Source organism: Ctenopharyngodon idella, chromosome 18 (assembly GCF_019924925.1).
Source record: "Ctenopharyngodon idella isolate HZGC_01 chromosome 18, HZGC01, whole genome shotgun sequence".
Lineage (NCBI taxonomy): Eukaryota > Metazoa > Chordata > Actinopteri > Cypriniformes > Xenocyprididae > Ctenopharyngodon > Ctenopharyngodon idella.
The window spans coordinates 11,388,562-11,415,528 of NC_067237.1; the positions used below are offsets into that span (position 1 = coordinate 11,388,562).

At 39.5% G+C, this 26,967-nt stretch overlaps 1 protein-coding gene across 7 annotated transcripts in view; it reads left to right on the forward strand.

The window, feature by feature from the left end:
- Nucleotides 1-26,967, forward strand: part of gse1b (Gse1 coiled-coil protein b) — a 234,727-nt gene that overhangs the window by 178,512 nt on the left and 29,248 nt on the right. For 4 of the 7 annotated variants that reach the window (XM_051870999.1, XM_051871000.1, XM_051871001.1 and 1 more), the window contains one exon: nucleotides 21,242-21,439. In XM_051870999.1, the coding sequence (XP_051726959.1) occupies nucleotides 21,242-21,439 (198 nt within the window). Of the gene's footprint in view, nucleotides 1-10,987; nucleotides 11,148-16,954; nucleotides 16,972-21,241; nucleotides 21,440-26,967 lie in introns of those variants that run through there. The other 3 variants (XM_051871003.1, XM_051871004.1, XM_051871005.1) reach the window with 3 other exon arrangements.

Genomic DNA, 26,967 nt, shown 5'->3' on the forward strand with positions numbered 1-26,967 from the left:
TAAAAACTACAATGATGAATATTATTTATGTTAGATTTATGTGACATCACATCCAGCCAGACTACAACCAACAAACTGACGCCCATGGGTGTGAGATTTCAGATGTGAGAGTGTGTATGTACAGGTGGAGGAGAGGGTAGGACAGTGTCTACTCCAGTGGCGGCTGGTGCTAAAATTTTTTGGGGGGGGCGCAAAAAAAAAAAAAAAAAAGGAAAAGAAAAAAAAAAAAGAATTGGAAATGCAGGAATGAAAAGGGCTTGGCGATATGGCCAAAAAAATCATATCTCTATTTTTGGGCTGAATGGCGATGTATAATCTCAGTATTTTGTACACTTTTCTAATTGAACTAAAAAAATGTGTATTAAAAAATGTGTATTTAAAAATATGTATTTAATTCAAATTAAAATGTTATTTCACATCCTACCCAATATTGTCCTACAAACAATGTTCATATTGAAGGCTATGAAAACAAATATGAATGTAACCGTGTATGCTATAATATGTGCAAAAATAGGGGTCAAATCACATTAGGCCTACATTCTAACATTGTAAAACTACAATCTAAAAACAAAATGTTTTTAAAGCAGAAGTAAAATACACTAAACTAAAAATGAAAATAAAGAAAAACAAAAGCACAGACTAATTATTAGGATATTTTGATTACCCTACAATAGTCTAATAGTAGCCTACCCGACAATAGTACAATAGTCACAGTTACTGCTATCGTAAAAATACACTTAGTTGTAGGTACGAAATTCTACATATGGCACATTTATGTTCGCCAACAAAAACAAATATTCAACAACAAATATTTTTAGCAAAATGTATATTTTAGTCAGAATTATTGCACTCCTTTTCTATTGCTCCCGCCAGTTTGGCGCGCATGCGGGCAACGGCGCTCATTCACGGAAGTTTGTGCTTGCAGAAGGCTTGTTCAGCAAAATGGAAATTTTTTCTCGACTTTCTAACATTTACAGACGGAGAATATGTCTGTGAAATGTAAGTTATACACTGAGGAAATTATTTGATGTCACTTCAGCTTAAAGATTATTAATAGAGGTATGTTTGTATCCACCAATCTCTGCACAAGTTAAGGTTAACCCATAGCGATTGCATTGCAGTGCCTGCAGTTCGAAAAAAAAGTTATTTGAATGGAAGTCTACGAGGCTGCGTTCCAGTTCATTTTTTTTATGCCCTTCTCTTGCTAACTTCCCTCAGTCTCGTTGACTCGGATGTACGTCATTGCTTACGTTGCATGAGTGCCCACTACTGGCGGAACCTTTGCAATGGACTACTTCTACTGAGCCTCGTGACACACATCCGGTTTGAAATATTACGGCTCAAGTTGTTTCTGGTTGTATATATTTTCAATGCGCCGTCAAAGCCACTGGAAGGCAAGCCTGCAACCTTTAGCCAAAAAAGCGTAACGGCTAATGCTAACGCTCCGCCTCTGGCGGGTACGCAGGGCCAGAGGCCGTTTTTTGAATGGATGTCAATGGATGAGAGGCTTCACTATGCTGATTAAACAGCTTTTGTGGGGAAATAGCTAATCATTTAATTAATTGACAGCCTGTTCGCTAATCTTCAGCATGTTTTACACTAAACAATACTTTCGTTGGGAACTATATGTAGATTTTAGCTTGATAAAAATGCATTTTTTTAAGAGAAGGCAGACTAGGGAATGTTGTGACATGTAGGACTCATTTACAGCATTACCAACAGCAAATGTGCCGCATTACTGTTTAACAGACAGAACAATAGATGTTGTGTCAAAGCCACTGGAAGGCAAAACTGTAGCCTTTAGCCAAAAAAGCATAACGGCTAATGCTAAGGCTTCGGCTGTGGTGGTACGCAGGGAAGGTGTTTTGAACGGCGGGGATTGATGTCACTGCCATTACACAATAGCCTGAGAGGTGCCGCACGTGATTAAGTTAGCCATTACGATTTCTCCAATGGTAAGAGATACAGACCCTCTCATCTCACTATAATATACAATCTCTGGTGCCGTTATCACATAGCTAACTAAACCCCTCTTAAAATGAGAGTCCTTTAAGATTAATTAAATATTTAACATCGTTAAGGTAGTTATCACATTCATTCAACTATTTCAAACACTGGAATAAAAGAGCACCAAGGCAAGCAATACTGCTCGTATGAAAATTAACCATAGTTACTATACTCTTACTATAGTAAAACCATGGTTTGCCTTCATAAGTATTTGATTAATTATAACTATTATATGAAAGGTAAGTTATACTGCTGTTTAATCGTCAGCTTGGTTTGTGCATGACTTGTATGCTCTTCTGCTCCTTTACAGTCAGAAAGCAGCTAGCGCGCAATGCTAACGGTGCTAACGGACTTTTACAGTTGTCATTCTGTTAACAGATTGTCAGGAGGGAATCAGTGATGCTTGACAGTTTTAAGTTGTTTTTGTTTGCAGTGCAACTGTAACGTAAAATAGTCTAGCCATCGTGATAATGCGTTGTCACCCATAGTTACTACACTTACCATAGTAAAACCATGCGCTTTCTTAAGGGTGTTTATCGGTGAAATTCATTTAAATGTAAATTTAACAGGTATCAAATATGATGACTAAGAGAAAAACACTGCTAATGAGAAGACAAGCACTTGACAGTGGTAGGTTAGTGGGGAAATATATTTATTTATTATTCAGAATGCGCATTTGGAAGGGAAATATATTAATAAACGTTTCAGCAGGTTGAAAATAAATAATGTTAATGCACAGAATATGATTAATTGTTTAAAAAAACATTTGGCAGTCCTAAAATGTAGTAATAATCTGCGTTTTTATGAGAAGCTCTCTGCGCTGAACGCTGACCGGAAACGCTCGAGCCCGTAATAAGTAGAACGCGGATATTGTACAAGCAGTCCATTGGCTGAATTGGAATGTCCTAAGCCCTTGATCGCTTGGAATCCGCTATAGTGTTGATTTATTATTTATTTTTTTCCCTTACGAAATTGTTTAATGCAGCATTCTATATGTATATAAATGTGTTTGGGTTGTTTTAAATATTTTAAAATATAATATATATATCATAGAGTGGTGCGGTAAATTAAACGCGATATGCGGTCACGTCACAATCGTGTTGCATTGTGGTATATGGAGCTCCCTGAAGTGTACATATGAATTAGACTCGCTCCCTCTGTCAAAATCAAGGGAGTGAGGGTCTGTCCATATAAACTTCCCTCATCCACTTTATGAAGTGGAACGCACTTCAAAATGGTGGCAGGGATTCCCCCGAGGGGAAGTGCTTAGGGAAGTTCGCGAATGCAGTGGAACGCAGCCTGTGAGCACTCTGGGCGATTCTCGGCCAGAGTGAAATCGCCCAAAAAGACGCGGTACTCCACAGAACGTGACTTGACGCTGATTGGACTATATCCAGAGGCAGAACAAACAGTCTAGGGCAGTGACAGCATGACTGTGTGGTTGAATGTGTTTGGAAAAAAAAAATCTGTCCCTTTTCCCACTTTGGTGGTGCGTCACCCTATCGCCCTAATGAAGAAACCGCCCCTAGTCTACTCGTGCTTGGTTTGCTGGATCAATGGTGTGTGGTACAGTGATCAATAGAAGGGTTGAGCAGAGAGAAGCAGTGTAATAGTTGGATCAGCCTTTCTGACAGACATCACTGCTATGTCTGTTAATAGAGCAGCACCTCTCTCTCTCTCTCTCTCTCTCTCTGTGTGTGTGTGTGTGTGTGTGCGTGTGGTGAGAGCATTAGAGAGATGTTTCTCATTTAATTCACTTAGTTCATCCAGTGTTAATGACAACATGAAATCAACACTGACTCTTTGTTCACTTTCATAATAAAGGTCTCTGCTATTATTGTGAATGATTCATCAGTTATTCTGAAGATAAAAATCTGATTTCCTTAACTTTTGTAACTTCTTAACTTGTTTCTTAACGTAACTTTCAAATAGCTTTTCTGCTAATGTATTAAAGGCCAAATGGGCAGGAAAAAATAATATTAATAATATCATAACTCACTTTTTACAATCCAGTCAAATTGTCACATTACAGAAGAGTAGGCCTATCATTTTTCCTTTGTTGAAATACTTTCTCATATCCCAGCCTAATACGCAGATTTAATATTTAAATAATTAATTGAAATAATTCAGTTTCATTTCCCCCAAAAGTGTAAACACTCTGACTCTGTGGCACTATCTGTCACATTTATCTGCCTTAGGACTCTTATTTTGACTTTTATTTTGCCCTGCTGTGTCCGTCATCATCATCATCATCCTTTTTGTCCTGTGTTTGTATCAGTTACTGTGGTTTCTGATTAGCCCTTATATGGTTCACTTGTGTCTTATTAATCATCTAGTGAGCTTTGTGTGCTTAAACCCTCTTCAGTCTACACTCTGTTGGTTTTTAGCTGTGTCCCAATTCAGAGTACCATTTTTTGCGTACAAGAGAAAATTCCGGATTGTACTTTTAAATGTAAGTTTTGGGTTTCAACTTACTCAAATATCTAACGATACAAATGTTTTAAAAAAGTTCAAATGTTGACTTATATCCACCCAAGATGTGATTTTATAGATATTGTATTCTCTTTATTATGTACATAAATGGACCAAGGTGAACATATTTAGACAGATTGTGAATCCTATAACTTTCAAAAAAGTCCAGTTCAAACGTTACTGCCACTCGTCAATGGCAGCTGTCACAGTTGCTAGGTAAAAAGAGAAGTTCTCCATAAGCTACACCGTCCCATTTAACAATGCTTGATTCAACCTTTGCAGACAGTGCAAGCATGGCCTTTGAAGGATGCAGCCTCTGAATTGGGTGGCAGCTATTTTCTTAGAGCTAATATTGCTGAGATGTCTGTTTGCTTTTATTTTATGGTTTGCTCCAGTGTTTCATGTATCTGTGTTGTGTTTTCTGCAAGCAATTAGATCCACACTTCTACTAATTCCCTCTTTCCAGCAACCATGACAGAATAAAACTAACTCCACTGATGGATCTAGCAGCAGTTTCCTTCTACCGTGAGCACATATTATTTGCCCTCTAGCTGAATGGCCACACACTTGAGGACTATGTAGAAGAGTTTTTGGAAAATAGCTACCTTGTGTCCTGGAACGGTGACATAACTTGAAGGTGTGTTTTTGGAGTGGACTTGACGATTCCATCAGTTGACTGATGCCAGTGAGAAAAAAATCAGCTGTACCATGGCCCAGAACATGGATTATACTCTGTGGTTGAGCGGGTCTTCCTTTACTGTGACAGCTCCCCTGTCTGGTGGTCACAAAGCTTCCCAGTCCGGTGGTCCCAGCACTCCCCAGTCTGGTGGTCCAAAGCTCCCCAGTCCAATGTCTCAGTGATCCCCAGTCCAGTGTTCCCAAAAACGGACTCGGCCACATTAACGGAACAGGCTCTTATCGACCTGGATACCCTGGAGTGCACTCCCCATGCTCCCACCCTTGACTTCTCACCTTCCTCAATGGTCCTGCTTGAAGTACTGAACAATTCCCTGGCCCTTCCTCTTTTGCTGGTTCCCCCTGCCTTCAAGCTCCTTCATCTCCGCTAGTCCCATGCAGCCTCCTAGCTCCTTCATCTCAGCTGGTTCCATCCAGCTCCATGGCTCCATCCAGTTCTCTAGCTCTGCCCCCACCGCTGGTTAAGCCCAGCCTCATCCTCCTGATCCACTGGCTCTCCTTAGCCCTCTGGCTCTACCAGTACGACCACGGCCTCCTGCTATCCCAGATCAACCAAAGTCTTCAGATTGGGGTCCTCTGAGCTTCAACTAATTGGCTCCACCTCAACGCTCCAAGCCCAGGATTACCTTAGTCCTTCGACCTATTGCCTCCACCATGGCCTGTCATCCTTCCGGCTGCACTAGGGTCTCTCATCCTACTGTGTCTGCCTTGGTTCATCGTCACCCTGGTTTTCGCTACAGACTTCCGGCCTGTGGCTGCGCCTGGTCCCTCCACTCCTTTGGCAACACCGGGCTGCTCCATCCCTTCGGCACCACTATTGTTCTAGCATTGGTCTGTGACGATAACGTAATAGGAGGTGTGCACTGAGGCTTCGCCTTCTTTCACGTGGAACTCTTCTCTGACTCATTTCATCTGTTGAGTCATTAGATTCATCTAAACGATATTAAAAATACAAAGCCTTGTTTACAATGTTTATTTTATTTTACCTCACAAATCTTAAACTCAATATTTTCTCAACTCGCACATTGCAGATCTGCATTAGATTTCTATACAATTTCAATAATTAAAAAAAAATATAAAATTAAATTAAAAAAAAAAAAAATAAAAATAAGACTTCATAAAATATTATGTTGGTGACTCCTATAATGAATATAATGAACTCTTATATATGAAAATATTGAGCAAAAATTGTTTCCTCATGCCATGGCTGCTTTCAATCATTTCTAAATTTTTAGACAAGCCCAAGAAAGATGTTCTTTGTTAGTTTTTCTCTCACTCAAAACCTACAGTGTCAGCGGAGACAGGCTATTTACTAAGGCAGTCCAGTAAACATGACAACAATTAGCAAACAGCTCCCAAAGCTAGCCCATCCCCGGATCATTGTCTGGTTTTAACGCATTCACTGAACTGTGGTCTTTACTTGCTGCCCACTACACAGACTCTGCCTCTTCCTTCTCTCTGTCTTGTACCGTCTGTCATGACCTTATGACCCTGAGGTCAAACTGTGTGTCATATTGGGTGATGAACGATCCAAATCTCTGGTGAAAGCCTGCTGTGTCCGTATGGGTCTGTAAAAAGCTAAAGCTTGCCTGAGCTGTACTACAGACAATCTGAAGGACACTGAAAACTGTTTGATATTATGAAGAGAAAGACAAACAGCAAGCCAATTCAGCGTGTGTGTTTGCAGAGGAAGGTCAGCAGGTCTTTGATGTTGAGCAATGCAATGGGAATAGATGGTCTGTGTGTTAGCTGGGAAGCAGCAGAGGCTACAGCCTTCATGTCTTACCTTTACAAACACACACACTAAGTACATAAATAACGTTCTGATGATGTTTCAGCTTGTTGACAAAAGCTACACATTTTTATACTCTATATCAAGGCTGTTTTATTCATATAAATAGTGGAATGCAGAAAAGTCAATATTTGTATCCGTAGCAATGGCAAAATATTTTTATAAATTTTTTTATTTGTTTCTGTGTTCGGATAAAATCAAATGTGTGAATGTGGCCTGAAACCAGAGGAACTGACCTCATCAACCATATTGCTTTAATAAGAAATTGCTCCTATTGATCAGAAGCTACTAAACCCAACTACAATAGAACCCATACAATAAAGCCATTACAATTGATATGATACTGTCTACACTAAATGTGACGTGTCGAGTCACAGACAGTAAACATATGCTTTGTTTATTTCTTTGACATGTCCTGTGTAGACAGTGTAAACTCTGTCTTCACATCCTGATAGCAAACAATAATAGAAGTGGTCTAAATATTTTTTTAAAAATGTACATATATCATATGTCAAAGTCTCGGGACCAAAAAATGTTTGTCCAATTATTGCATTCGGACTGAATGTCTTACCTGCCTGTCAACCTATGTATCTCCATACCTCCGTGCACCCTGATCATGCAGAAATCATCAGCGTGTTCCATGATGAGTCTTTGCAGAGTTGTAGACAAATAAGCTGCTTCTGAAATTGAAGACTTCCCTATTCAAAAAACAGTAGGCAAGTCCCCGGATGACCTACTATTTCCGCCGAAATTCTAGTGTGCATTCGGGGGACACTTTACTATCCCGTGAGGCCACGGGAGGGGAATTATGAATTGAAGTGAAGCGACGCAACTAGGTAGATCACGTAACAGTGGCAACATGGCGGATGTAGTATATCCGAATTTCATTCATACTACCCATATTCATACTAGAGCGTGCTTTTTTTAACGATCACAAAGTAAATTCAAATGTAGTACCTACTCAATTTCGGACACAGCGACAGTCACCGAGCGCCGCAAACAAATTGCAGCCCCCTTTTATGGTTCCTCCTTTGAGTTTTGAGTTTATGCTTATCAATAAAATGAAGTACAGAGTTATTTACAAACTATATAGTAGTTACTAAGCCTCTAGTGTGGATCTTCCAGTCTAAGAACTTTCAAACGACTGGTGCAACCCTACTATGATACTTGTTGCCTGATCAAAAACACGTAGAGCAAGGAGTGAACCCGAATCTCATCAACACACTGGAAAGAAGAAAAGTCAGGAAAGACATTTAAGTTGAGTTTATGATGCCATGTAGTGATGCCTGTGTCATTTTTTAAATAATCCTGGGTTATTTTGTTCATGTTTAACAGTGTTCACTTTTTTTGGTTTAGTAATTAATTCTTGGTAGTCAATTTCCATATTTCAAACTGTACATTTGTAAACCCTGGGTTAATGCTCAATGAGTTAATTTGCATATATTTAAAAAAAAAAAAAGAAAAAGAAAAAAAAAGTGATTAACATGGATTGAGACACAGAGCTTATTAAAACACAGTTAAGCTTAATGTGAAAGCCAAGTATGTTAAACAGTATACCATGGGTGTGGCATCTGTGAAGGATACACACATGTATGTAGATAGAGCTCTATACAGCATAATTGGATTTTACGACAATAATGAGAACAATTATATATAGGCCACTAGGAGATTGTTACCTTTATGTATAGATAACTTCTGAAGCAGGGTGGATCATAGGCAGAAATTCTCTTTCTCTTTTTGAGTTCTTCATTAATTCATTTCAGGGGCCACTCACTGCCCACAGCCTTGTCTCCAGTGGGTGATATATTGTAATGAATTTAATAGCAGTAAGATCCTTCAAAAGCGGGTTGAAGCTTAAGCCCTTTATTAAATTAAGAGAAAGCTGCCCCAGGCCAGAGCCAGAGAGAGACAGACGGATCTAAATTACAGGATGTGTGGGGAGATTTTGATGCATCAGACCCCAGGCTGAGCTGAACGCACTTTACACTGTGGAATATGAAATGTAAATGTGTGTTTTTGGAAAACATCCTCACAGCATCTTTCAGATCATGAATGTTTAATGTCATAATGAATTAGCCCACTTCACATACATTATGACCTCTCTTTCTTTCCGCTGTGGCTTTTGATGCTGCGTGTTACAGAACATGCTGGCTCAAGGAGTAACTGAATACATAGACCGTTGTTTCGAATGATGATTATTACACGAGAATAGGAACTGTATTCATTTACAATTCAGATTACAGATATGCTTTGTGACAGTGGGAGTTACAGGCAGGATTAAAATGGACAATGATGTCCCCAAAAATGGTCCTTTTTGACCCACTTATGCATTTTCAGGTTAAGCAGACAACAAGAGTCCATGTAACACATTTCACCATTTATTCCGCTGATTTTTCTCAAATATCAGCACAGAAAATGTGAGAAAAAAGTCTTCAGAATCCATCTGGACCTGGTAATTAGTCATTTGTACTGAATATATTTTTAAAGTAACCCTCTCATTTCTGGATGGTGTGGATGTCTTGCAGGCATGCAGATGATTAAAGCCGTAACATCACACGGCACATTTTTCAGGATTATGTCGTCAACTGAACCTGCTCTCCTTGGCGACACAAAGGCTAAAGGCTTCTCAGAGAGATGAGCAAGCTGACATCTTGTGTTTACATACATATACACTCACACAGAGGATCTGGTGCTCAGGAGAGTGTTCTAATGTTTTGACAAGAGTAAGGGTGTCTCTTAGACATTCCCCTGGCTCAGATCCCAGGGAAGTGCCGGTCAAGTTGCTTGAGAAGTGGGTGGCTCTCTGGAATGTCACAGTGAGAGACAGCCTCACATTTCCTCTCTCTAATCCACTTGCAAAAAGAAAAAAGGTTCTTGGGCATGGCCCCATCAGAAATGAAAAAGCACAAGCCATAATGTTTAAATTCTTCTCCTAGGTTTTTAATTGTCCTGATACCTTCAGGACACCACAGAAGTAAAGGTTTTGTCTCACGCTAATGTAGTATATTGATGCATATTGCTATGAATACACCAGTCAGTAGCTGACAAGCTGATAAACCAAGATCTAAATGTGATTCAAAGCAGGTATCTGCCCTGCTAAAAAAAGACCCAACTTTTGCGGTTTGTGCTTGTTAGTTCTGGTTTAAGGCTGATGGACCCATATAGCCATGCTGTTCACTAGCAAGACAGTGTGAAGACTGCATCTTTGCAATGAAGCTGATGTAGCTAGTTGAGCATTCTACAGTGCGTGCGCAATTATTATGCAAGTTTATATTCTGAATATATATTTTTTCCCAAGCACATTTTACCAATTCCAAACCACATCAATCTTAATAACTACTATTATGTTTGTATTTAATCATTTATAAGTGATATATAATTTTTAATGAAGGTGGGAAGTGAAAAACGCCTTATATTCAGGCGTGCATAATATTGAACGTGTGTCTTTGATATGAGGAAATGTGTGTGCTGAAAATGCTGTAATATCACTGACAGTGTCTCTAAGGATGTTATGAACTCTTATTTTATTGAGAGTCCCTGATGAGGAAGAGGATGTGCTGCCCCCTGCTGCTCATTTCACCGAATCTCACTTGAACTGATATTAATTTGTATAGCCCTTTTCACAAATTTCAAAGCAGCTTTACAGGAAGTTATATTGTAACGTATATATTGAATATATTGTAATATATATTACATTACATTGGTATATATTATAATATATTGTAATCATATACTTATACACCGTTAAGTGTAGTAGTCTTTTTGGGCTGTTGTTGATATTTCTCCTTTTGTATGAAGAGAATTTAATTCGAAACACTGCCACTTAATGTGGGGTGCGTCCGGCCCCTGAGAGCAGGTGCTCGTTACCCCTCCCCCTTCTCTTCACTATGCTAAAGTATTATCTCATGAATATCAATTTAGTCACGCTGACGTAGCTTAGTAGCATGCGGTCACGCACCCTACTTGATGTAGGAGGATTGGTTACGTCGCTTCCCTGAGGCGGGAAACTCCTCACGTAGGCCTTGCCCACATCAGACAGGAAGCTCCTCCCCTCACCGGCTCCGCTCTGCTCTCCGTCGACGAGTGTGTCAACAATGTACTGCCGAGCGCTGTGATACGATGGATAAACGCGTCTCCTTTCCATTTATAAGACGGAAATAGGATTTTACTTTCTTTACAGGTAAGAGGATTGTATATGTATTTATTTATTATAGAGCTTTAAAAGAATGATAGTGTAAATATTGGCTTTATATAGGGGAGAGAGAGAAGGAACCGTCGCAGTATAAAGAGAGTCAGCGCTCATCGAGAGCGTGCGTGCGTGCGTGTGTGTGTGTGTGTGTGTGTATTGTGTGCGCGCTGGCGCGCGTGTATGTATTGTTTAATGTGTGTGTGTGTGTGTGTGTGTGTGTGTGTTTGCTTTCATTTTGCGTAAAAATAAACATTTCATCTTCTCAGTAGGGTCTGATTGGATTTATTATTTCTGAATATAAGCATATGTGTTAGGGCAGCGATTATTAGAGACATAACCAGGGCTGTGTCTCAACCTAGTCAGCTCCCTATCTAGAGAGAAGCAGTTTAGGACGTCATGAGTCAGCGGCTGGTGATGCTACGTTACTATGATATCTCAAAATGTAGCTTTTTAAATTGAGAGTTCAGAGGGATTTGAAACACGGCCATATATTCTGCTTGTTGTTCTTACAGTTATCATATATCATTAACAATAAGCTTATTAAGGCTCATTACTCATTCATAACGTGAAGTGGTGTCTAATGAACCGACTGTTTTTTTTGTTTTTTTTTCTTTGTTTTTGTTTGTTTTTTTTAAAGTAAAATGTTATTTTTACTTTCGATTTGACTAAATGTGACCTATAGTAACCAAAAGTCCCTGCACATATTTATTTATAAATGGGATTTTGGCTCATGTGCCATTATCATATCCAGACTGAGAGACAGTCATATAATAATGTACTGAATTTATGCAGAAAATGTGTGTTGGAGATGTGTGTAATATGACAGAGTTTAGACACTCTTCCATGGTCATACACAGCTGCTTTATTGAGTTTATTCATTTACATATTGTAAGATAATGTAATGTTCCTGAAAAGCAACCTGATCACTTAATCTGCTTTCTTTAACATTTTCCTACTGTCGTTTACATAAAGGGCTACCAGAATATTTTCAGCAATACATAATTGGCAAATATGATTTGGCAAAAGCTATTTGTTCATTTGTGGAAAACAGTCTTTTCTGATTTTATTTATTCCATTCTTCTAATGACTAATAAATGTGCTGTGCTGTTCTTAACTTTTTGAACACGGTGACAGTTTGTCGGCAGTAAAAGGCAGCTGTGGATCTTGTAAAAGTAATTAAGCTTGCCGCTGTAATCTCTGGTGTTTACATTCAGGGCCTAAAGAAAAGGGCTGACCCAGTTTTGCATGTCCTCATCACAACCAAATCCTTGAAAAGACTTCCAGTAGAGCGGTCGCTAACACACCCCTTGCGTTTGCATGTGTTTCCATAGCCCTGTGCTGGAGGAGGCACGGCACATTTGCCTTCTCTGAACTCACATTTGACTATCTCCCAAAGCCGTGACCTTACTCTGATGGCAGTGGGAAAGGGCACAGAACAGCATTTCAGTGCAGCTCTCTCAAAGAGATGTTTGCCAGAATTGCAGGCGGGTTTGATTGTAATGAGGTGTTTTCCTGCCAAGGTTTTTTCTTCTTCTTATGGACTACAGATTTTCTGAAATAATTGGGTATTCTCTTTGGGTGCTCGCGTGGGGGTCCTCACGCTTGCCGATGGACACTCTTTTTGAGAAGGATCAACAGGAAGTGGCAGAGCAGCTGTGTCAACATGTCGTATAGCACCTGTCTGCTGTGGGCCGTTGCAGAGGGCAAACCCCCGCTGAAAAGCTCACAGGCACCCCCTGCTGCCCTCTCGAACCCTTGTCCCCTCCCTCTTACTCCTTTATTCATTCAGTGCTTAGCCTTTATCCTCATGGAACCAAACGAGCACTCTCACCCGTATCCTGAGATCTTTGAGCACACTACCCTCCATGTCTGTGCATGTAGCATTTTTTTTTTTTCAATGGCCGATGCAGTATCTAGAAAATTGGATGTCTATAAAATGGCCATTCATTTTAGCTGTTAGACATTCACATATTGACCTTATTTTGTATCACAGAGGTAAGCTATTTTCTGTGAATGTGCAAGACTTCTGAATCATTAGCTGACACAGGTCAGTGCGTCCCACAGGTTTGAAATATACTTGCGGTGGTAGCCAGGTGTAAAATTCTCCTATTACCCACAGCATAAAAATGGTCTACTACATGTGACAAATAACAGATAATGTGTGATTTTATAACAACATTTTTATTTATTGACATTCATTTGAATTACATAGGCTACTATTACATTTAATTACATACTAATATTATACTTTGTAAATTATGCAAAATTACAGCTTTTAAATTCTAGAGTTCTCCTTGCTTGGTCATGTAGTGTCTTTCTCAGTGAATGGGACACAGATTTTACTGATACTTGTAAAATCTATATATTGGATAATATGTGTCAAATAATGTTCTTATTCTTTTCTTCTTGTGGGGGATACCACAATACCAATAATGCCCAGAAGAAAAAGAAAAAGAAAAAAATAGTGTGTGACTTTTAATTAAAAACAAGCCCGAAATACACAGGGACTCTTATTTTGAAATGTTTATACTATTGCAGGCTGATCCTTCAGATGAGAGAGATAAAATATGATCTCTTACAACCGTCTAAAACATATTATATAAAGGCCATAAAGTAGACATTGTTATAATTCATAAACTCGAGTTCATTAGCAATCGCTTGGCATATATGTGCACTAATCATTGATTGAAAATCACTCTGAAGCGCTGTTGCGCGTTCTACAGGCTCGCGCCACCTTGTGACATTGCAACGTGCAGCTCTTTTTATGAAATATAGTTTCATAAAGTCTAGTTTCATAGTCTTTTGAAGTTTAATGATCAATAGGATGTATTGCGATTTATGTTTTTCCATTCCCAATATATAAGACATCTTAAAATGATCAGTAAGACGTTTGTTACACCATTTCATGTATTGAAGACTTTTTATGACATTAAATTTAAGAAAACACACCCGGAGGGAATTTGCTTTATTTGCACACTTGCTCCTAAATACATTTTACAGTTTGCACACAGAAGCGCCCGCACTGTCGAGCCCTGTCTTTGTGAAATATCCACCGCGTCTCTGCAGCGCACGTGGGAATGTCAGCGGGAGTAAACAGTTCTCGCGCACACAGAACAAGCAGGTACGAAACCCGTAGTGCGAGGGGAGGTTGTTATCTCGGGCGGATAAAAAGTATAAGAGGATAAAAACAATAAAAGCAAAAATGTGTCTCCAGATATACTTGGCCGTTAATATAAAGTCTATGTGTGGGAAGTTCTGCAGGTAAATAACTAAAAGAATGACAAAGTGCAGTGTCTGGTAAAATGCTACAAACCAAAGTATTTATGATTATGATGAAAATGATAAATGAAAATAATATGATAACAAATACCAGTTTGCAATATCAAGCAGCATAATGGACTGTTTTTGTACAGCTCAAATAACTGGAAATGGATGACACTTCCAACTGTCCAGTCCTAGAGAGTTGGAATTACTTTTCAAACTGACATTCAATTGCAATTACTTTTCATTTCTGACATTTAAACTGTCCAGTCCTGCTCCTGTAGGGCCAGCTTCCAGCCTTCTCCAACACATCTGCCTAGTCATCCTGAAGACCTTGATTAGCTGGTCCAGTTTAATTGGGGTTGGAGGAAGGTGGCCCTCTGGGAGCAGGATTGGACACCCCTGGCATATAGCCTAAAATTAAACATAATTTATACAATATTTACTCAAAATGTACTAAAGTGGTTGGAAATGCATAGCATTTTTTAACAATAATGTTAAACAGCTAAAATATCATTTTGCATTATTAGATACAATGAAATGCAAGCAGATAAGCTTTCTGTGGAAATGTTGTTTTGTATATTTCACACCTCTAGCCTTGCTGTCTTTTGTTAACCGTGAGGCACTTTCAGTATACTTCTGACAGACTTCCTCTTTTCTTCTTTGTGTTTGCGTTTGATGTTCTGTGATGAGTCTCAACAGATCTCTACAGTAATCGCATGGATTTGATCAGATGCAACGTGTTTTGCTTTCACTCATTCAACCATTAAATGTCAGCTGTTATATGAACAGCCCACATGATAAGAAAACTAGAGGCATAACCATGTGCTTTCACTAACACCTGCTTTCATATTCTCTAATGTAAATGAGTAAACACGAGAAGGGAGTTATTGTAACTGAAAGCTTTTTTATATGGTTATGTTTCTAGTTTCGCACTGTCCTCCAGTGTTTTCCCCACATGTAGCCTTCACCTTTATATGTGATAGCGCCCTCTGGGGGCTGTATTTGACTACACTGAGCACACACTTATTTTCTCGTTTTGTGTGGCTGTACCAAACCACATAGTGTAGATATGAATAGAAACCAGCTAAGTGAGCACTTCCTGTGTGCAAGCTGTAGCTACAAGGCAGTCACACAACAGACCACACACGCACAGAAGCAACCGTCAGTTACATATCGTTCAATCTTGTGACGACCTCAGCTCACAGAGAGAGTCTGCTCTGATTTGCCTATCCGCCCTAGTCAAACACAGCCCTGGCCCTGCATATGCAAATGCTCAGGCATGCTGGGTAATGTGCAGGGCAGGCGGTGACGGGCGTCCCCGGCTCACAGCTGTTATCTGATGTTATCTTTGACACCAGATCAGCCTCGACATGTTGCAGCATTCAGCGTCCACGACCTGGAAACCAGACCTTTCAACTGTCAGCACCTTCGTATCAGACTCGGCAGCGTCTGTGTCACTAAAACATGCCAGAGAAGTCGTGTTTTCAAGAGTGAATTTGATACGGTGCGATGCAACAGTAAAAGGAGCTTATTGCTTTAAAGACAACATAATACAGCATTTAACTGCTTAATTTGATAGAATATTAAATTGGAAATAATGTAGAGCGGGATTTTAAATTGATTGGGTCACACGTGTCAGGCTGTGAAATTTGTTAATACTATTTTTAATACTTATCTCACTGTTTATGTATTTGTTCATAAAGGGCTTACCTACTATTTTGTTTTTCAGTCAGAGGTACATAATTTCAACCAAACTGTCTCAGTGTAAACTGTAAAGCACAGTACAAGTCTCTAGAGACAAAAAAAAAAAAAAAGAGAGTTCAAGGATACTTGTTTTTTGAGGGATAACACAAATAAATGAACATTAACATGAAAAACTTTTGCTGCTAAAGTTTAAAACAGTTATTGAAAGTCTCTGCTTTCAAACTTACAAGTCAGAAAACAAGTCAGAAACTAGACGTGACATGGTTTTCGGGAAAGTTGAATGGCCAGATAAAATGCTCATTAAAATCATTGTGTTATTCTGCATGACTGAGGCTTAATTTCATGCGCTCACCAAAATCATTGTGAGTGCTTGATATATATATATATATAGCATGAATAGGAAGAGAGGTTTATTCAGTTGTTTAATTGTGGGGTCTTTTGGTTGTCATAAGTTTTAGGGGCGCTGGATGGAAAGCTCAGTGGATTTGAGCTGTTGTGTGTGTGACGTCAGCAGTAGAGCAGCAGTTTTGGCCCCAGACGTGAGCGTCGAGAGCACAACAGCAGTGTGTGACAGTAGCTGCTGTAATCCCTCTGGTGGCGATAAGATATGGCTAAACAAACGCAGTGTGAGCAGCACTGAAGCCAGAGATAAGACACACACTTGTCCAGACCTTGCCTTATCGGCCCACAGTTCATACGGCATAGTGCTTACTCTGTGTGTGTTATCCAGGTCTACGGCCGTCTCATTTTGGTGTGTTGGAGGGCTCGAGGTTCATGCGGGTGGGGTGAAACAGCAAGGCAGTTTGGAGGAGTTTAACGTCACCTGATCACTTACAGCTCAGTCCCGGTAATGCCCACACTGGTCTACTGTCCTCAGCTGACAGGAAACCCTTAGGGGCAGCAACAGTGGTGGCCCAAAATCCTCTACACCCACACAATACACAAAAAGGCAGCATTCTTCACTCCCCACAGTGCTCAAACACTGTTGTTCTGCTATTGCTGTCTTCAATAGGCTGTGTGCATGAGATGCGCACACACACACACACACACACACACACACACACACACAGGAGAAAGGCTTCATTATGAACCACCTGGAAGTGCCACAGCCAGCTGCCAGATCAGCTGAATGTCATATGGTGTGCGTGTCTGTGTGTTTAAAGCTGCACGGCTGAAGTAGCTCATATATTTTTCTCTCTCCAGCAGTATTTATCAGTCACATATCTGGTGATATGTATCTCCAGAAAGCAAGGAGTGACCTTTCTGAATTGCCACATTACCCATAATTCAAGTCTTTGGTCGTTGTATAATAGTCAACAGGGGGTCCATGGTCTCTCTATCCACCAAGAGGTCCTAGGCCTGTAAAAGAAACCCCTGCATTAGCAGGTCTTTCCTCTGTTTGTAAAAGGTGAAATTGTCATGTGTGGGTCAGTATATGAGCAGCCACTGCTATGTGCGTGTAACAAAGATGAGTGTGTGCAGTTGCAGATAGTGCTCTGTGGAAGAGGAGTGTGTTGATTTTGTGAAGACTGTTTCCCTTTTGAGCGAGTGTGTGTGTGTGTGTGTGTGTGTGTGTGTGTGTGTCTGGTTCTGTGTGTCATCTCATCTATTCAGACTGCAGTGATAAAACCAGTCATTCAGGGTCAAGCATGTGTTTGTATGTCTGTTTGTATATCCTCACACACTCTCCCCAAGGGCCATGTTAGTCTGAGTCACGCACACACACGGGTAATTCCAGATGAATGACAGTAGATAGCTCTGTCCTGCAGATCTGGACCGCTTTAATGAGCTGATAGGCAAATCCGTTGCTGGTTAAAGATTAAATGCTCTCCAGGGCAGCACACCTCTTATCTCAGCAGTAGGCCACAGCATAGCGGAGCCACTGGGATTATTGCCTCTGTGTGTGTTTACGCATGGTCAGGTCAGAAGTGGGCTGCTCACTCAGCCCTTGTGTGCTTTGTTATGCTGTGGCCTGTGATTGTGTCTAAAAGGCAGCGGCTCTGCAGAGTCTTACAGCAAGCAGCCGATCAGGTATCATGAGTATAGATTATTAAACATTAACGTAAGAAAAAATCTTAGTAGACACTTTCATGATTCAGTAGAGTTGGGAACAACGAGCATTCAAAAGCTGGCTTGATGCAGTGCTTTTATTGCATTTGCTGTAGATCTTCAGCATCTGAATACAGTGAACAAGATACCCAATCTAAACTAGGGATGCTCCGATCTGGATTTTTACAGCCAAAACCGATTACCAATTTCTTGTCATCATGATCGGTACCGGTCCCGATCATTCAAGCTTTAAGTTATAAGCTTTAAGCTATAAGTGATATGTAAACTCTCTGTTGACTGTCACTGTTAACCCCTTACACCCTCAAGGCATTTTTAATGATTTCACATCTAAGTAGCATACTTAAAAGTAATGGCTTATACTCTACAAAAAAGAAAGGTATCATCAAGTAAATGGTTTCTTTTGATTTGATAATTACATAGAATAAATAACAAGTAATAAGATCCTGGTTGATGAGTGGTTGATACTGTTTTTACAGTTTTACATCATGAACTGCATGTGTGTGTGTGCAGCAGAATTAGCCATGTTGTTATTTTGAGATGAGTCCCTCCTTTGCCTTCTCTCTTTATCTCTGTGTATCTCTCTGTGTGAGAAAGCTGTGAGCATCGAAAGGAGGAAAGAGAACTGAGTCATTGTGGCCTGCGGTGATGACTTCTAGTCCTCTGTTTAACCCTTCACGTCCTGCAACTCCCTGCTTTTGTGTTGGCAGGTTGAAACTAATGAATTTTTACAACTTAAATGAATTGAGTTTATTTCTGCATCTCTGGGCTTATCGTGGCTAATCGTGAAGGCCTGATCTCACAAATCACCAGTGAAAATTATGGTTAGGCTCTGAAAGAGCCAACATACCTGAAAGTGTATCATGCTCTAGTTCTAGGTAGCTACAGTGTGTGTGTGTGTGTGTGTGTGTGTGTGTGTGTGTGTGTGTACGTGTGTGTACTTGTTTTGGCTATACTTGTGAGGACCAAATGTCCTCACTTATACATTGTGAAATACATTGACAACCTACTAGTGAGGACATTTAACTGGTCCTCACTAGTTTAAAAGGCTTATAAATCAGCCAAAAGGTGTTTTTTTTTAAATCTAGTGTTTTGCACAGGTTTAGGAGTAGGGGTTGGGTTAGGTGATAGAAAATAACTGTGATATTCTATGGTTTTTTTTTTTTTTTTTGATTTCTTCTTCCTATATGACACAATTTTTCACAGCCAGCGTGAAGAGGTCCATGCATTTTTTTTTTTTTTTTTTTTTTTAAATGAAAAGGCTTGTTGTGTTACAAAGTCTTTCTCTGTGTGAACTGGCCATTAGAGCTCTCATCTGCCTTGCAGTTTATGTAGAAGGTGGAGCACAGATGTGCCTTTAGAGGGAACGAGACACAGATAGGGGAAGGAGATTGTTGCAATAGAAGAGCACGTCTGAACATGCCACCACCTCTGGATCAGTTTTTTCCTCACACACAGACAGAGAGAGAGAGAAAGAAAGGCATGGGGCTCTCTTTCTCTTTTATCTCAGAAGGGCAGAGGAATTATGGGTGGAGAGGAGGGTCATGTGACGTTGCAGCAGCTGCTACACTGAACATTTGACTTGACGAAAAGGGATTGTGTGTGTGTTGCTTTGTTAGATAAGCTCCAAACAGTCTTTGTAAGAGCGACAGTTTGTGAACTGAACAAAGAAGTAAACTTAGACAGACAGGCTATGTGCTTGTGTGTGTGTGATGTTAATGTAAAGGTGTTGTGATTGTTCTCAGAGCCAGTGTGTTTGTGACTCCCTCCCATTATGCATCTGCAAGCTGGAATGTGAAAACAGTAGCGGTTTACATCTGCGCTGTGTGCGATGGATCAGTATGAAGATCAGTGTTTCAGTGCTGCTGCTGCTGCTGTTTTTCATTATTAATTGCTCTGAGCAGTTCGTGTGGAGTGCAGTGGGTGAACAGGTCTTCAGAGAGCTCTTCTGTCTGTCTGTCTGTCTGTCTGTATGTCTGTCTCTGCCACCCGCCCGTTTTACTGAAATGGCGGTGGATCTGTGATCGGCTCTAAGCCCTGTAAAAAATCCCCCGCCCCCAATCTTACTTTTTATGATGTTACAATAATAATAATGATAATTATTAAAACTTAAAATGTAAATTAATATTATTATTATTATGTTTTATTATACAGAAGTAATAAATTTCTGTCCATTTCTTTTCAGTTAAACCAAGCTTTTATATTGTTAGAAAACTGAGTGTATTTGACGGTAGTTTTTCAGAAGCATTCTATTACAAATAAAATATTGAAATGCTTGAGAGCTGAACACAGAACAGTTCTGGAGATGAAGTGTGTGTGTGTGTGTGTGACTGTGTGTGGAGCATCACACACTGAAAACACAACATTATATATGCTTGAGCATATGGTGTAGATAGAAGATTTTGAAGAATTGCTCATTCTCTCTGAATGTATGCTGAACATATATATTTGACTAAATTGCAGCATTTTGCATTCATTTTGCAGTCTTACTTTTGATTCATTTTATGCAAAATATTTCAGATTTAATTTTACAGGTAATTCCTGTGAAATACATCTGATCGCAGTCAGGTCACCCTAAACCAGTCTAATTATTTGATGCCTGGCCAGAACAGAGCCTGATTGGGCACCATTACATCATTGAGAAACGTCTGTCTCTCTCTCTGTGCCCCATAATAAATTAGATATGGTAACCTTCATTTTTCCAGGCCTGTGTTCCTCTATTCTTATTCTAGTCCGGTTGGATTTTTTTTTTTTTGGTGATTCTTTGTTTAATCAGTGTAAATGAGGTATAGCATTTTTAATCTGTTGGTGATGTTTTTGTATTTTGGTACAGACTCTGAGAGTGTGTGTGAATCCTCACAGACAAACCGCCTGTGACCTTGGGCATAACCTTTGACCTCTTCTCCTTCACCTCTGTCCTGCAGCTGTTGAGGACAGTGTTTTTGTGTCAGGCTGTTTACAACCTCCATGAGTCAACCCCTCAGTGTGGGGTCCATGTATTTCCTGTTTATTGCTACTAATATCTCGCTCCATTTCTCCGTCTCTCTCAGGCATGAGCCATGAGCCAAAGTCACCATCGTTAGGCATGATTTCCACTGCGACCCGCACCACGGCGACCGTCAGTCCCCTCACCCCGTCTCCCCTCAACGGTTCTATTGTGCCCAATGGCAGTCCTGCGTCTCAATCCGCCCACTCGGGATTTGCCGCCGCCCTCCGCAAGCTGGCTAAGCAGGCAGAGGAACCCCGAGGTAAGCCGCGACCCCCTGACTTTTGATCCTTGACCCATGTGTCAGTGCTCCAAGGACTTAGATGCACTCTGGGTATTGTATTTATCGTATATAACTCTTTATTGCTATGATAATTACCCTTTAGTGGAATTCGAACTGGAATAATTCGAGTTTGCTTCTCCTGCAATTCCTGGTCATGTTTACAGGGTTTTTCCTGGGTCCAAAATGGTCTTCGGTGATGGCGGAAGAACTCGGCCATCCACACACAGTACAAAGTACCCTACCATAGGGGTGTGCGATATATATTGTCTATGATAATATCATAATTGTTGTTTTAACGATGTGCAATCTGACATTATAAAGTATTATCTGGCACTTTGCAAAAACCAAACAAAAACACACCTAGAGAGTGCATACACTGCGTGTTGTAGCCTTTTTGGTTTAGGTTGGACTACTGCGTGTGCGCATTTAGAGTGCACGCTCTCACTGCGTGATTTACTCTATTAAAATGTAGTAAAAATGCCCTTGTTTGAGTATTCAATTTTAAAATAATTTCATATATCATCAATATTTTATTTTTAAAACATCAAAACAATATGTATGCATTTGTAACTGCAGGTTAAATGCATTTGACACCTCTAAGCTGCATTATTCAGTCTGTGTAAATACATTTAAATGCCACTTTCCTCTGCAATTCTATTGATACTGATTTCATTTGATTGGTAACAGCCCTATAGTGTCTTATTATTCTAATTGAATTTGATTAAATGTAATAATTTGACATAATAAATGATGCATAGGCTACTTTTAATTAGGTGAGAAAATGCCCTCATAAAGGTAAAAATGCAGATAATGAGATAAAAGGTAAAAAATCAATTTAAACTTATAGGAAAATGTAATTTCTGTCACTGCTGTGAGCTAACCACCACACAAAATATGAAGAATAACCAAAACTTTTAGAGTCAGCTGTCCATGGCAGTCCTAAACCTGCCAAATTACCAGCACAATAACACACTCAGCAAAATATTGTCTGATCATCGTTATCAACAAACTGCGAGCCCAGTACTGAGAGTAAATCCAAGAATGCTAAGAAACAGTTTGTAATGTTAACATCCTATTTATTCATGAAATAAAAAATAATTACTGTCAGGACAGATCATAAAACAAAGTGCTTAGAACTATTTTATATTTAAAAATCTGTAAATTTATATGTAAAAGTCACTGAGTGACTGCTTTGAAAAGAGTAATAAAATGAAAAACAAAGTAACAAATTGCACATTACAAGACTTCCAATGCACAGGTCATTTGACATACAGTATCAGATTGTTTTGTTCTGTACATTGCTATGTTTATCACTGTCAATCGGATTCAATCATGCATTTAAATGCGGTTATCAATCCAGAAACTTGCAATGCATAGTTAGCAGCATGAAAAAATTAAATTGTATACACAAAGCGAGCAAATATCATTGCCATTATAATCGCAGAAGCTGTTAATTACAACGCAAAGTACACAAAGCTGCACAATTGCAAAAACTCCCGTTATAATCAATGAACCTGTCTATGCTGTACAATGAATCTTTTATTGACATCATATTTATATTTTGGTAATAATGAAAGGATTTACGAGCATGCAGAGCTCGCTCGGAACAAAAACTCTGCTGTTTTGAGCAGTGAGCAGATTCTGACTAACTTAAACACCTCTGTTTGGCCATTGCATTCACGAGCTCAACAGATATGACCGAACGCTGCAAAAATACATTGTAAATAGAATCATTTGACGCTCTTCACAGAGTGCTTACACAAACACTCACAGGAGTGTTTTACAGCAGCTGGCTATCAGTGGATACCAGTGCTGCAGAACGTCAGGTATCGTCACATTAAATTATCTTTGGCTGGACAAAGATTAATTTTGGCGGCCCCCAAAATATTTTCAGTGCACGAAAACCCCTGGTTTAGTCACCCACTTGAGCTGAATCACAGTGTATACCGTGACATCATCTCAGCAGGGTCAATAGTTCATGGCTCGGGTCATGATCTGATGCTGTTGGCTCTCAAGGGCCCTTTGGAGATTGGGTGAAAGATCGTTGTTTATTGAGCTGATAATGTAAATGTTGCTATTTCTAATGCTACACATTAACATGTTTGGAGGAAGTTCTGATCAGGTTTTATGTTAGTTACAAGTAGTTTTTATGATTGCTGAGCAATGTCGTATATTGAATATGTTTTACAGTGCTTCTCAACCCAGTTCCTGGATGAAGGTTTAATGATCTACAACAAAATGTTGCTTTGGATGATACCTTAGCAAAGATTTATTACTACAATACTAATTTCTCATTAGAAATTACATCAAAAGTGGAAAACTTGGCCAAAAAAGAACAGTTACACATAAACTGACAACCAAACATAACTTTTAGACGCCATTTTTATTTTTACTCAGCTGTCACTGAATCGAACACACAGGATAGTGGGATATTTTAAGCAGTGAATACATCTGTGCTGCCTTAAAAAATCGATCAGATTAGTGCCTTGTTGCCTTCCTACATTCCTATGCACGATATATCAGCCACCATATCGGTATAAAATTATATAATTTTATGTAGCCTGAGCACACTGCTGTAAAAGAATGTTGTGAATTATTTGTTCGCCTGTGTTTTAGTGCGTTGTTACGGGATAAGTACATCCACAACAGAGTAACACCTTCATGACTAGCACAGTTCGCTTGTGCATTCACAGCCCAATTGTATGTTATAATATTATGTTTATTTGTGTGTGTGTGTGTTATATATATATATATATATATATACACACACACACAGTGCTTCCCACACATTTCAAAAGCGCCCGTTGCTAAGCAACCATGAGCCGCGTTCTCTATAAAGACGAATAAGTTTCAGCAAAGGATAAATGTATTTCCAGACCTTGCATTAGCTTTACTACTAGATTATACTACTACTTATGGAGATAAGAAATAAAAAACCCGCCCTGTACAGGTATGATCAGCTGTAGTCCATCTTGGCAGAGTTTTCGATCTCTATTTGAGCGGGTTTGTCCCGCGTCTACATTTAAAATAACGAACTTAAGCGCGCAAAAGACGCGACGTGAACAGCCCCTAACTATGTATTGGAAAGTCTCCCCTCGCTCTACGGGTTTCGTACCTGCTCGTTCAGTGTGCGCGAGAACTGTTTACTCCCACTGACAATTCCACATGTGCTGCAAAGACACGCGGCGGATATTTCACAGACAAAGGCCTGGTGCGCGCGCGTGTGTGTGTGCGCGTGATCATGTTCCTTCCACATTGCATTTATAAGAGTAGTTGGCCACATCCAGAAAAATAAATGGATCTCTATGGGTCCTCTGCTGGATGTATATGGTAATTACACTAAAAATGTATTTCTTACAGATTTGTCTAACCAGCAGATTACAGAATTCTGCCTCTAACACCTAGATCAATATCCAGAAACAACTCATAATTAATTTTGATCATCATTAAAGTGTTTTTTTGTGGTAAATGGATAAAAAAGTACTTCATATCCCCCAAAACACAGCATAATCTGTATCAAAATGAATTTCAATAAATAAAAATATTTTTAAAAGTTACTCATTATTTGATGTTTGTCACATGTAGTAGATCATTTTTGTGCTGTGGGTAACAGGAGGATTTTCCACCTGGCTACCACCGCAAATATATTTCAAACCTGTGGGAAGCACTGTATATACATATATATATATATATATATATATATATATATATATATATATATATATAATATATAATTTGATAATTTGTTTCTTTTTCAAAAACATTGATGCATTATTAATAATAACTAGCACTTTTATTTTTCTCAAATTATTTTCATCAACAATATAGTTTAATTAAAATAATTTCATTATTGTCTGTGCGTAGGCTATTCCATTTTATTTATGGCACATGCATTTTGATTCTTTATAGGCAAGTACTGTTGTCCCGTGACTTGTTTCCATTATTTAGGCATTATTTTATTTCTTTGTAAGGCAATAGATCTGTATGATATAGAAAGTTGGCCAACGGAGTGTAAAATTAATTTTAAAAGTTAAGGAATCTTACACTGGTTCAAACTAGGCTACTGGATTGTATATGTTTGATTTATGTTGAAGTGCTTGGGACATGGCTTTTAACAGTGAGCCTTTTGTTTTTATTGTCAGGCTCTCCAAAAAGTGGCCCCCACCACCACTTGGAGAGATGAGTTGACTGTCACAGTTCTTTCTCATTTGAATGGGATGGCATTAGTGATGGGTTTTAGTGATGATGATCACAGGTTATAAATGCTGTCTGCTGAGACCTCCATCTTAACCTGCTGTCTTTGAGAATATTTGTTTTAAATGTTTAAGGAAGTAGCCAGTTTGAACCAGATCCTGCTACATTACTGTGTGCCCACAGAGAGTGGCGCTTGCTACAGATATGTTAATTGTGCGTGTCTTTGTACAAACGGATGGTGTTTGTGTATGTAGCTTAAGGAAGGTACATACACGTATGTACACACACATTCTCAACATGGTGTTCGACTGTGTTTGTAGACAGCTTCTCAGCAGGGAAGCAGTCTTTAACAGTCTGCCAGAATCTGTGATATACCACATGCTTCCTGTCTTCTCCTGCCTGTCTCCTAGTGTGAGTGCTCTTTAGCAGACCCAGGAAGAGCTCTCCAGGGAGGTAATGCTCTGGGGTGGATGGCTCCAGCACCCTGCTGTGAAGAATGTCTCCAGTTCTGAACACAACCTCTCTGGACGTTAATGTGATGTACCCTAAGGTGTTGTGTGTAAGACCCCCCCCCCCCCCGTGTCCCACTTTGTATATTGCCAACTATCTGTGCACTGTTTCTTGTTCAGTGTGTTATTTGGATTTTGACCATTCACACCTGCTACATTTGGTCTTTACATTTGACAAAATTAGTGAGATTTATTACAGATTATAAAAGTTTTAATAGAAACACTTAGACTTGATTGAATAAGATATAAAAAAAAACCCCACCTTTGTTCTCAGAGTTATATCCAGTGACACATTTACTTGCCCCCAAACATCACATGAAAAACAAACTCTGGTTGGTCGCTTTAAGTGTTGAGCAGATTGTCTCTTATGTGAGTGGTTCTTGGTCAGAATAAGCTGCAGTGTTGAGACGTTATTCTGATACTCAGCAGCACTAGCCCTCAGCTAGCAGTGTTCTATCACCTGTGTTAACTCTGCCCTCTGTTTCTCTTTCTCATTATGTCTGTCTCTGTGGCCCGTCTGTGGGTGGCGTTTAAAAACAGGCCGTTGATGCACACTATGATTAGGTCACTCGCACTGTTAAAAACAGCTCTATAAACGCCTCTGCCCAGTGTCTGTCTGATTTGTCTCCAGTCCAGACAGCTGTAGGTAGACTGCAGGAGCTTACAGACTGGTCCAGTTAAATGGGTGATCTGAATGATGGCAGGTGGAGTGTAGACTGATGTCCAGTTTCCCAAAACTTTCATTTATTTTAGCTACTTTAGAGGCAAGAGCATGAACATGCAGTTTTCGCAGTGAGACGTTCT